This window comes from Scardinius erythrophthalmus (genome assembly GCF_964197995.2).
Source record: "Scardinius erythrophthalmus genome assembly, chromosome: 17".
Classification (NCBI taxonomy): Eukaryota; Metazoa; Chordata; class Actinopteri; order Cypriniformes; family Leuciscidae; genus Scardinius; species Scardinius erythrophthalmus.
Window position 1 is genome coordinate 21013529 of NC_138237.1, and position 12484 is coordinate 21026012.

At 37.9% G+C, this 12484-nt stretch overlaps 2 protein-coding genes across 3 annotated transcripts; one reads left to right on the forward strand and one right to left on the reverse strand.

Moving 5' to 3' along the window:
* Positions 1-2116, forward strand: fkbp2 (FKBP prolyl isomerase 2). The gene is made up of 6 exons (XM_081390771.1): positions 1-260; positions 682-842; positions 928-1040; positions 1335-1381; positions 1480-1515; positions 1718-2116. The coding sequence occupies exons 2-6, from the start codon at positions 684-686 to the stop codon at positions 1777-1779; spliced, it is 417 nt and encodes a 138-aa protein (XP_081246897.1). The 5' UTR covers positions 1-260; positions 682-683; the 3' UTR covers positions 1780-2116.
* On the reverse strand, positions 1968-12484 carry ppp1r14ba (protein phosphatase 1, regulatory (inhibitor) subunit 14Ba). Of its 2 annotated transcripts, none has more exons than XM_081390770.1 (5): positions 12458-12484; positions 8360-8556; positions 4378-4461; positions 4068-4100; positions 1968-3049 (listed from the first exon to the last, which is right to left on the reverse strand). In XM_081390770.1, the coding sequence occupies exons 2-5, from the start codon at positions 8549-8551 to the stop codon at positions 2966-2968; spliced, it is 393 nt and encodes a 130-aa protein (XP_081246896.1). In that variant the 5' UTR covers positions 8552-8556; positions 12458-12484; the 3' UTR covers positions 1968-2965. The 2 variants fall into 2 exon arrangements, with proteins under 2 accessions (XP_081246896.1, XP_081246895.1); XM_081390769.1 differs by lacking the exon at positions 12458-12484 and adding an exon at positions 8693-8837.

Genomic DNA, 12484 nt, shown 5'->3' on the forward strand with positions numbered 1-12484 from the left:
AGAATAAAAGTCCCGTTTAACCAGCCAAGTATTTCCGTGAAGCTACCTATAATATTGCCACTTCTTGTTTGTCGGCATAGTATTAAGGTAATTATCCAATGCATTAAAAATACATATAGTTTTCTTTTTTTATTTCTTAAACCTCAAAAATAATCTGACTTACTGAAATTTGTAAAGCTTAAAGGAAGCCACGCTCGCTGACGTCACTTCCTAGTGATAGACTCATTCTGAGATTCGGGACGGACGAGTATATTATACAGGTAATGTATATTTTAATTAATCAGTTAAGCATTCAGAGGACTGCAAAAAGAAAATTATCCCTGGCGTCTCTCTTTACAGGCGACTAAATCTATAAAACACGATACAGTTTGCGAAAAATCCTAGTAACGTTAAACATGGTTCCTCAGAAAACCGTAGCCGTCATCCAATTAACTTCCTCTAAAATAAACCCAGCACGCTACAAAAACTGTTATGATTATCGTTTGCTAGTTAAAATACACCTTATAGATTACTTTAAGCCTATTAGAGGCCTACTGATTCTGACGCAACTATTTACTGATTCAATTAAACGATAACGAGCCTGCGCATGAGCACAGATTAACACTCTTACGGTAACGTATATTATAGCGGTCAAAGATTAATTTCTGCCATTTGTGAGTTCTGTCGTCTTTTTTCCCACAGACATGAAGATGAATTTGTTATTAGCTGTCACTCTGATGTCCATCCCCATGGCACTTGTGCAGGGGGCTGAAAAGAAAAAGCTGCAGATCGGAATCAAGAAAAGAGTGGACAACTGTCCTATCAAATCCCGAAAGGGAGACGTGTTGAACATGCACTACACTGTAAGTGTCATACTTCTCTGACCCAAATGTTATTCATCCCCCTAAATGTCTTATTTTAACTGTTTTTTTTTTTTTTTATGTGCAGGGGAAACTGGAGGATGGGACAGAATTTGACAGCAGTATACCGAGGAATCAGCCCTTCACCTTCACTCTTGGCACGGGACAGGTCATCAAGGGCTGGGATCAGGGTTTGTTGGGGTGAGCAGCAGTACTTCTGCATTTCCAGATCTTCTGAGATCATTTCTCAGTCAGTATTAGGATTTAAAGACATGAACTTCAGAGTTAGTCTAATTAGCAGATAAGATTCAAGAGGCAGTGCGCAACTGTGTTAAATATATTAGCATGTGTCGGTGCTGTGGCCTAGTGCTCTGCAAATGCGCTCCAGTTTGACGTCCTATTCCCTTTCTCCATGTGATTACCTGTCATATCTTTGCCGTCTCGTTTTTATAAAAAGCCCAGTTAGCATGTGGCATTCCTTTTCTTTCCTCTTAGGATGTGTGAGGGTGAGAAGAGGAAGCTGGTTATTCCCTCTGAGCTTGGTGAGTATGTTATGGAAAAGTAACGTGTTTAAAAAAAAAAGAAAGAAAAAAAATTCAGTCCATATTTTAAGCATGTATGACTGTTTTATAAACTACAGGTTATGGCGATAGAGGAGCACCGCCTAAAATTCCAGGTAAGATGATGCACAGTCCAATCCAAATTTGAGTCTGATATCAAGCACATTAACACTTTATATTTTTTCTACAATAAATAAAAGACTAAAGCTTTACTTGTTAGGGATCTATAGCAGGTCTTTCGCGATAAAAAAGTATATGCAATACACCAGTTAGATAAAAAAGGTCTCACATTTGAAATCTCTGCTGTTTTCCCTCTAGGTGGAGCCACACTCATCTTTGAAGTAGAACTGTTGAGCATTGAGAGAAGATCTGACTTATAGTGACAGATATGTGGGCCCAAACACTGCTGTACTGGATGTACCTGCATAGCAATTTCAGGTGTTAAAAGTTAAAGACCTTTTTCAGTTATTCAAGAGGTGAAAAAAAAAACAGAATAAGCTAAGTAATCACACTTTCAGTATGTTTTTTTGATGTTTACCTTTCTAGAAAAAGAATGACGTCGACATATATGTAGCACCATTCTTTATTTGAGAGCCTTACTACATGTATTTGGTTGTGAGAGTGCACACAGTACAGTTTTTGCCATTCCAACAAGTTCTAAACAGTTTCTTAAAGTGTTCACTTGAAATTGAATAAACGTTTTATTTACAAAAGATATGCAGGCTTTGAGCTTGATTTAGTATTGACCACCAAAGCATCTTCATTCATAGCCTTCATTACAATTTGGCATACTCATCTTTTTTGTAAAGTTAGTAAAAATATCAGATGTAACAAATTGGCAAATTCACTCAATCAGTATTGCTACTCTTCATCCTTAAAGAACTTCAAACTAGTTGAATTTTCCTCAGTCAAATGATTTTTAAAAACAGTAGTACTAAGCACAGACCTGTTGTGTGTGTGTATGTGTGTGTGTGTGTGTGTTTTCCTAGAAATGGTAGATTAAAAATGGCTTACAAAAAACACAAGTTCACAATTCTCATCCCCCTCCCTCTTCCCAACTTACATCAACACACCCTAAAATCTGAAACCCTATATCTAAAACTAATATTTTCTGGCCTGCAAAAAATCGTTTCGCCCCTTACGAAAGACAGCAGATGCGAGAGACCGTCAAAAAAGGGGCTAAAAAGAAATCAGCTTTGTTCTAACTTCCTATATGATTACAGATAGACACATCAAGCCAAGTCACGAGGCTGAAAAAAAAAGTGTATTAGTGAACCGTGTTACCGTAACATCAACCGTTCGATTGCTTTCCCTAAATCACCACAGGGGTTTTAAGCTAAAGGGACACTACCACACTCTCTACATGTAAGATATGCTGAAACAGTACTAAGACGAAGTAAAAACAGTTGGTCAACCTGTAGCTGAGGTTGGCTTGGCTGGGCTCGTATCATTGATCTCCGTTTGACAGACACTGTGGTTTAGTGGTTGGGTCTGCATGCCTGCATCTCTCCTCTGGGTTTGGAGTGACAGGTTGTTTTTGTGGTGGGGGGAGGAGCTGACATGACCTCATGGTGTCAGCTCCCCTTTCTTCTGTGGGGTGCTCAGTTTCTGCATCCCTCTGACCTTCTCCAGCAGCGCCGCCACAAAGTCCTGCAGGTGGCCAGAAGGAGAATTAAAGGGATAGTTCGCTTTGAAATTAAATTTTGGTATGTTTTAGCTTACCTCAAGGGCATCCAAGATGTAGGTGTCTTTTTTTCCGCAGTAGTTTAAATTTTGATATTTTTAGGACAAACCGTTCTTGTCTGTCAGTCATATAATGCAGGTCTATGGTCACTGTCTCAAAGAGCATGCACAGTCCAAATTAAAACAATTCCCCGTCGTCCAAATTAAACAATTCCCCATCGTAAGTACACATTGATGGCCTAAGACACGAAACAAGCGGTTTGTGTGAGAAAAAACGAACAATATTTATATCGTTTTTACCTCTTATACACAGCCACGTCCAAGTGATTTGAGGGTGCGCGCGCATCCTGCTGTGTGACGTGTGCGCAGACTGGTGCATAGATATATACACTAGATGTCGCATTAAAGACATTCGTTACAATGAACTGCCGTAGACAAGGCGACATCTAGTGTATATATCTATGCACCAGTCTGCGTACACGTCACACACCAGGATGCGCGAGCGCCCTCAGATCATTTGGACGTGGCTGTGTATAAGAGCTAAAAACTATATAAATATTGTTTGTTTTCTCACACAAACCGCTTGTTTCGTGTCTTAGGCCATCAATGTGTACTTACGATGGGGAATTGTTTAATTTGGACGATGGGGAATTGTTTTAATTTGGACGATGGGGAATTGTTTTAATTTGGACTCTGTGCATGCTCTCTGAGACAGTGACCATAGACCTGCATTATATGACTGACAGACAAGAACGGTTTGACCTAAAAATATCAAAATTGAAACTACTGCGGAAAAAAAGACACCTACATCTTGGATGCCCTTGAGGTAAGCTAAAACATACCAAAATTTAATTTCAAAGTGAACTATCCCTTTAAGGTGAGAAAAAGCACATTTCTCTCCAGAGACTCAATGGCTCGGAGAATAACACGACTTCCCGTAATGAAGGTAATTGCTAATGCTATTAATATTCAAAATGGCACTTACATCATTAGGCTTATAACAGTCGACCAGCAGCATCTGAAAAACAAAAATGGAAATGGAGACTTAATGACTTTCAGACTAATCTGCTGTTTTTCCAGCTGTGTACCAATGAAAGCTGACACAAAACGATGAAATAAATCTCCTGCTGAAAAGTCAGTCTTCAAGAAGAGCTTGCGACTGGATGGATTACTGTCAAACCACCTGCAGATGACGCTTACTGGAGCGCAATTCAGCAGAGAGGGGTGAAAGTCTTGTGTAATGTTCTTAGGGTGAGATATCTGAAGCGAACGGAATCTAGTAAATCTGATTATACCTTCACTCGAATGGCTCTCTCGACGTCGCTGGACAGATCCAGAAGCTCATCCACATCTATTTCCAGCTCAGGCACCTCATCTTCCTGCAAAATACAGAACCACTGATGAGAGATGTTAATGGGGGCTCCTGTGATAAAGAAGAGTGAATGTGAATAATTCACAAGCCACAGAAAGGCGGTCTGATCATGAACTTATGGAAGCTTGTTTTAAAGATAATTGCTATATGAAAATTGATGTGAGTTTACATCTTGCGATTCAGGCTTTTTCTCACTTGCGAGAAAAGAAGTCAGAATTGCAAGATATAAACTCAATTCTGGCTTTATATCACACAATTATGACTTTATAACTCGCAATTGCGACTATATCACGCAGTTATGACTTTTTAACAGCACAGAGGAACTGGAATCACTTTCATAATGATATTTTTCCAGTTGATGAACAATAAAACACTGACAGCCGATCAGAATCCATTCTGCTGTAAAGAGCTCAAGCATTAAAAGTGACATGATAAAACTGCACCACGTTAACTCATCCTTCCCTCGGGTCAATTCTGACCCGAAACTCAATTTTAATTTTTTTACATTGACCCACGAGGGAAGGGTTTGTTACAGAATGTGAGGAGAGGATGAGGGTTAATAATAAAGAGAACGATAATGTGCGTTGTTGTGGACGCTAATATAGTTATCCTTGTAGTTATCGTTCTTGGTGTGAATGAGCCGTTAAGAGTATTGATGATTACTCTTTTGTTAGTCGTCATTTACTATCCAAACTGTTTTGGTTCCAATTGACTTGCATTGTAGTTTTTGTCAATGGTAACTGAAGCTGGTAACCAACATTCTTCAAAATATATTCTATGTTCTACAGAAGAAAGAATGTCCAGGTTTGGAACAATTTTTTTGGGTGGACTATCTCTAAGATACTACTATGTGTCTTTTAGTGGAAGATAAGATAATTTATCCCTTTAAGGAAACTGCCCCAGTGTCAAGCATTTTTCATCTGAGAACAGAAATTAAGCCATTTCTGGCCTTTGTGCACTGCATGACATCCTCTCTGCACAACAGGATGGGTTGATCCTCATGTCCATGTGCGATTTATTGTGTGTGCATATGCTTGTGACAAAAACAATCTCCATTCACTTCCTGTTGGCTTACAAAGACAACACCACCATATCCACACCATGCTGTCTGATGTCTTATTAGATTGAGACACAATAAGTGAATGAAAGCACAACCAGAGCTTCAACTGCTGTGTACATCTCTGGATGTCTTATTGCAGCTAGTTTGCCGTCACAGAAAGGAGCTTTCCATCAGAGATTCACTCTCATTTTGCTGTTTCCTGCAGTGCTATTTTGCTAGTTTATGTGTGCTGAGGAAGACGGGGGAGGAAAGTTGCTGTGGAAGGAATTGTCGCAAGTTTTTCTTCAAGTGTATGTGCTGTTGCAGTCATTAAGAATCAGGTCTGTTATAAAACCCTTCACACTGACCCATTTTGAAGAGTCGCTCTAGCACACTACAACTGACAAAAGCTTCCCAGTGGTGCTACTCGTGAATTAAAACACTTTCTCTTGCATCTATTACTTAATCACAGTGATCAGCTGGAGGGTCAGTGCACCACATTCATTTAATATTTACAGACTAGTGCAGCACTTCAGGAGCCAGTGATAGGACTGGGAAGTGCATAGCATTGGCTCTTTAGAATACTTCATTCTGACTGGTCAATCATGGTATTCTGTGGCCAAATCAGGACACAATAATGTGGATTACACAGGCCTACTGACACCTTCTTACCTTCTCCTACTTAAGAGTGCATATTGGTGCCTCTTCCATCATTCTCAGTGGGTTTTATCATGGAGTTATAATATAGCTATACAATTTTCAGCTTTTATTACAAAAAAAAAATATATATATATATATATATATAGTACAAACAAAAATATTAGATCTAATTATATGTAATTGTATGTGTTGTGGACAGTGGAAATACGGAGTAAAACACTGTCAGACCAAATCAGGCTAGCAGAAAAAAATATTATTTTACATACTTTTGTATAAAAACTGCAAAACCTACATTCTAATTAAATATACACTACCATTCAAATGTTTGGGGTCAGTATGTGTTTTAAATTTATTTCTTTTTATTGGTTGTTGGTGAAAGAAATTAATACCTTTATTCAGCAAGGACACATTTTATTGAGAGTAAAGACATTTATAATGTTACAAAAGATTTTTTTTTTCTTCTTTATATTCATCAAAGAATCATGAAAAAAATATGTTTCCACAAAAATATTAAGCAGCACATTTTCAACACTGATAATAATAAGAAATGTTTCTTGAGCAGCAAATCAGCATATCAGAATGATTTCTGAAGGATCATGTGACACTGAAGACTGGAGTAATGATGCTGAAAATTCAGTTTTGGCATCACAGGAATAAAATACATTTGAAAATTAATTTCACAATATTACTGTTGTTTTTTTGTTTTTTAATAAATGCAGCCTTTAAAAAAACATTACAAAATCTTACTGACCCCAAACTTTTGAACAATAGTGTAAATACTTACATATGTTGATTTATTTATTTACTAAGTAGCCAAGATCACACACTTGCATTTAGATAATGTGAGCTCAGTGAAAAAAAGTCCAATAAAGCACAGCCATTGTTGGCAAAACATGGTCTCAGTGGTGTGTGGAGATGATTTGAAAGCCACAGATCTAACCATTAAACAAAAATACATTTGAGCCTACCTTTGTCTGTGCTACTCTGAAAAAGGCCACAATAAAAAAAAATTGCATTATGTAATTTGTCACTGTGCATCGTTATCCTCTTAGGTACAAAAATTTCTCTTCAGTTTTTGCTCAGGGCATTCTAAACATCAACCTAATTGGACCAAACATCGCTGAGACTAGCAATATAATGGACGAGTTCTCCTGTCAGACCACATTAAAATATAATAATAACCTGTGGGATTCAGATGACATTTCCCAAGTCTAAATACGTGTGCTTCTATTATCTTCTTCCTTATTATATGAATATTATTGTAACTTGTAGTATTCTGATATCAGAAACCATTAGTCAGTGGATACTTATCACCAGAAAAGCAGGCTTTCAAACAAATACAAAGGATTCAGGCTACTCTGTATAACGTTAATGAGACAAAGCAAAATGTGAATTCCCAAAGCCAGATTTTAGCTCAGGATGAGGCCTACCGCTGGGCTGAAAAGCGCATACAGAACAATCTCATTTCAAGAGCTGCCTAGTTTTACACCACATAATCTAGGTCAGTTATATTAGCCCTGGAGGTTAAGTCAAGCTCAAAGTGAAGCATGCTTTGCATGTCTGAACAGATGACATCATCACAATGGCTAGAAGGGTGATCCCAAACATCCCAGGGGGCTGAAAGAAAGACAGAAAACCCATCCTGACCAGTGTCACCTACTGTATATATATGTGCGATAGACATACAAATCCTAATCAGCGATATCTGGGTTTTGTGCATCTGTAGACATAAATATATTGGGATTGGAATCCATGTCTTTGTTAATGCATCAGGAGCTCCATCCTCATATAGATCCGTCACATTAACAAATGAGGCAAGCCCACTTTTCGATGAAATATGAATAGATGCATTATGCATAAAGGAATCATTAGGTGCTCCATTTTTTTTTCCTAGCAGCACCTGTCCAAGAGGCTCACCTTTGTTTTATGGCTTTGTCTGTAGTTCTATAATGCCACGCCCTTCCATGTGTAAGTGCATAACCATAAAATCAACAATCGATTCAAAATAAAGACAAAGAATTGAAAGATGCCATGCTGCTCTTAATAAGCTATCGATTTATTAAAGCAAGGCAACTATCGCGCAAAATGGACATGACAAATGGAGCGAGGGGGATACCGGTTCACGAGGACTGTAAAGAAAGAGCTGTAATTTCTTGCAACAAAGGATTGCACGCGGGCAAAGCAATGACAGTGTTTTTTGTCCTACCTCGCAGTCGTACAGATTCATTAACTGGCTAACTATCCACTCCTCCAAATTCAGCCGCCTCCTCAATTCTTTTCTGTCATATTTTACGGTCACTCGTCCTTGCTTCTGTGGCACTTCTTCTTCGGTACCGGGAGGTGTTTGAAAATAGACCCGGGGCTGAGGTGTCGTTTCCGGACTCGTTATCGCTGCCATTGTCCCTAATAAAAGAAAGCTGAGGTGGATTTAAAGGTTTAATCAATTAGAGCATCAATTCAAAAGACAGAGCTGGTCATGTGCACAGCCATTGCATGTTGCAAAAAAAGTGCCGGCTCCCTTTTCTTAAATGGAACAGACCTTTTGGATTGCAAGGAGTCTGCAACGGTAGATGGGGATCAGGCATACAAGGAGCTTAGAAAACAGAAGAATTCATCAGACTAATTGTAGTGTGGCAGTGGTTTATCAAAGTCCATCTTCCCTAAATCGCTCCATCAATTGTCACAGAAACGCTAGTGGGCGCCTCCAAGTGTCCGCACTGAACGAATCATTCGTTTGAGTCGGATCTTTTCAATGAATCGGTTATAGCGGTTCACTAAAACGGACTCTATCCAGCAACTCACTCGCAACTAGCTAGCACCAGGGCCGTTTCTAGGCATAGGCAAACTAGGCGGTCGCCTAGGGCGCAAACAGCTGGGGGGCGCCATTGAGAGCCCCCACCACACCAAAAGATTTTTGCCCAAGTGAGTGGAATAAAAATCCTTCTTTCTTTACATTTCCGATAATGGAGCGTATATTTGCACTAAGTGCCTGTCTTTTTTAGCAAAAATACGCCCACTACTATATATCTACAGTGGCATAGGTCGTAGGGCGTGAGGTGCTTGAAAGTAGCTTTGGATGCGTTCGACCTGAGTTCGAATCCGCCTTTTGCCGAAATCGCTCTTCTCCCTTTTCCCAACACTTGAGATGTAAAATTTATAGCCTAACATAAAGGTCTCTAGCGTTATATTTTGTCAATGAATTAAAATCGAAATCAAAAGGCTTTGTGCCTTTATAAAACAGCACAAGACTTTAATTAAGTAGCCTAGACATTCTGTTTGTGCTGCATGATTTAAAGAAAAGTGCGCACTTTGCTCATGCGATCAGCATGGTGATCTGGTGTTTTTCTCCAAAATAAAAGCTCAAGGGTTTATTTCTTGCAAGTGAAGAAATTACGAGGACAAAAGTATTGTAATTTTCCGATACTATAGTGTAATGTAAATTATACTTTTGAAATATTCATTTTAATTTATAAAGTAGCCTACATATGATTGGCTATATGGATTTTACGTCATAGGAATACTTATATAAATCATAAACACCAGTGATAATGTAATGTAGACTGAGACTCTATATCATGATAACTAATGAGATGTTTGAGCCCTCTTTAGTGTCCAGGTACAAGTCAATGGTTTTTCTTTGTTCAATGTGCACAGTTCATGGGTTGAAGCTCTTAAATTTTAGCTCTCAAAGTACCAGATTGATGCATTAATTTAACCTTAAAATGTACAAAATTTTCTTGCGGGGGAGCATGCCCCCGAACCCCCCTAGAAGGATAGTGGAGGGAGGGAGGGAGGGAGGGAGGGAGGGGGGGGTCAATAGGAATCTTGCCTAGGGTGCCAAAAAGGCTAGAAACGGCCCTGGCTAGCACACTACCATTTTTTACACTATGCAACTTGTATCTTATAATAAATATATTTATATCGCATAAATAGTAATATATGTAGTATGCCTATTATTATGCTGTCACTGATGCACGTGATGCAAACGTCATTTGACGGATGGGGTGAAAAGTCCAAGTGGTGCTTTCCAAATAACAGATATGTTGCAAATAAAACATACATAGGCTACTGGATGCACATTGACTATAGCCTATGACAATAAAACACGGTATTCTTTTTAAACCAGAGATGCAATTGAAAGTAGGCCTGTGCACCTTAAAAAAATGTATAGCAATATGCGCTAGATAAGACTATGAGGGGCCGTACAAGCCAAAATCCATTCTTCGACTCTCACACACATACATTCTCCTTTCACATACATACATTTCTATACGCACACACATACATTCTCCTTTCACATACATATATTTCTACTCTCACACACATACATACTCCTTTCACATACATACATTTATACTCTCGCACACATACATACTCCTTTCACATACATTCATTTCTACACGCACACACACATACATTCTCCTTTCACATACATACATTTCTACTCTCACACACATACATACTCCTTTCACATACATACATTTATACTGTCACACACATACATACTCCTTTCACATACATTCATTTCTATATGCACACCCACATACATTCTCCTTTCACATACATACATTTCTACTCTCACACACACATACATTCTCCTTTCATATATATATATATATATATATATATATATATATATATATATATATATACAGTGCTATGCATAAGTTTAGACACCCATGCTAAAGTTGACTAAAAAGAGGAATAAAAAATCATCTTTTGGAAATTGAACTTAATGCCTTAATTTAAAAAATTAGGAAAAATCCAACCTTTAAGGACACCAATTTTCTTTGTGAATGAATAATGTATCGTAAATAAATAAATGTTCTTCCTTAAAATACAGGGTGCATAAGTTTGGACACCCCTATGTTAAATTCCCATAGAGGCAGGCAGGTTTTTATTTTTAATTTTTTTTAATTATTTTTTTAGGATACTATGCATCCTGATAAAGTTCCCTTGGCCTTTGGAATTAAAATAGCCCCACATCATCACATAGCCTTCACCATACCTAGAGATTGGCATGGGGTACTTTCCATAAGATCATTTCTCAATGCAAATCAAACCAGCTATTAGGCTAACTGAAATAAAACCATGCTAATCTCTAGGTATGGTGAAGGCTATGTGATGATGTGCAGGATGCATAGTATCCTAAAAAAAATTTTTTTTTAAATACTTAAAAATAAAAACCTGCCTGCCTCTATGGGAATTTAACATAGGGGTGTCCAAACTTATGCACCCTGTATTTTAAGGAAGAACATTTATTTATTTACGATACATTATTCATTCACAAAGAAAATTGGTATCCTTAAAGGTTGGATTTTTCCTAATTTTTTTAATTAAGGCATTAAGTTCAATTTCCAAAAGATGATTTTTTTATTCCTCTTTTTAGTCAACTTTAGTATGGGTGTCTAAACTTATGCATAGCACTGTACATATACACTCTCAGACCCGGAAATACATATGCAATACTTGCTCAGCTCTTCATCACAACTTTACAATGATGCTAATGCTATTCAAAGTAATCCTGTTTTCTTTTCAGTTACAGTTTTTACTTTTTGGAGTAGGTAGCAATGAACATGAAATCAGACATTTTTTTTAATAATGTGCTGACCAATGTACTGACCAAATGCAAAGAGAAACAGATTTTTTTGTGCATGATAGGCTGCATTGAGATCTTTGTGATCACATTCAAACCCTATGTGGATTTCTGTCAGTCTCAAGATTTGTTGAGGATTCAAGAAATAGAGCAGCAGTATACACTGGAGTCATTATATGGATGTCTAAATGTAGTGCAGACTGCTTATGAATCCAGACAAAGAATCAGGTCTAAGAACAGTTATGTCCTGTTGCACACACAGAAGAGGCTGTTTTTCTGGTGGCACATATAATTTTTATTTCTGTCACACACTGTACAATCTGCAAATTCAACAAAGACAACAATAAATTCGTTTTCGTTTCACAGCGTTGAAATAGCTGGCAGTGTGACTACTTGTCAAAAAGTGAAACGCTCTTTCAGTAAACTCACATTACACATTTATCTGAACTGTATGGTCACAGAAAATGAAACCGTGTATTCCACCAAATAAAACAATACTGACATTAACATTTCAGTAATCAGATTTAACTTTATAACTGTAAACTCTCTTTACAAAAACATTGAGTGCACTGAAAATGGATCTCTTTTAAACACTGTCAAGTCGCGATCTCCCGCACGACATCCGACAGCGCGGCCGCGGACATCCGCCTGAGTAGCTAACGTAATCGGATGAAAAAAAAGTTATCTTGCTGCAGTTCCTGAATTTACCGTAATCATAATAGACGTTCGCTGAAC

Excerpts from the sequence above, each read along its gene's own strand:
- fkbp2 (XM_081390771.1), top strand. The coding sequence starts at position 684 with ATGAAGATGAATTTGTTATTAGCTGTCACTCTGATGTCCATCCCCATG. Across the intron at positions 1,041-1,334 it reads TGGGATCAGGGTTTGTTGGG|GATGTGTGAGGGTGAGAAGA; the intron begins GTGAGCAGCAGT and ends CTTTCCTCTTAG. Across the intron at positions 1,516-1,717 it reads AGCACCGCCTAAAATTCCAG|GTGGAGCCACACTCATCTTT; the intron begins GTAAGATGATGC and ends TTTTCCCTCTAG.
- ppp1r14ba (XM_081390769.1), bottom strand. The coding sequence starts at position 8,738 with ATGCCTGATCCCCATCTACCGTTGCAGACTCCTTGCAATCCAAAAG. Across the intron at positions 4,462-8,359 it reads TGAATCTGTACGACTGCGAG|GAAGATGAGGTGCCTGAGCT; the intron begins GTAGGACAAAAA and ends TGTATTTTGCAG. Across the intron at positions 3,050-4,067 it reads ACTGTTATAAGCCTAATGAT|GACTTTGTGGCGGCGCTGCT; the intron begins GTAAGTGCCATT and ends GGCCACCTGCAG.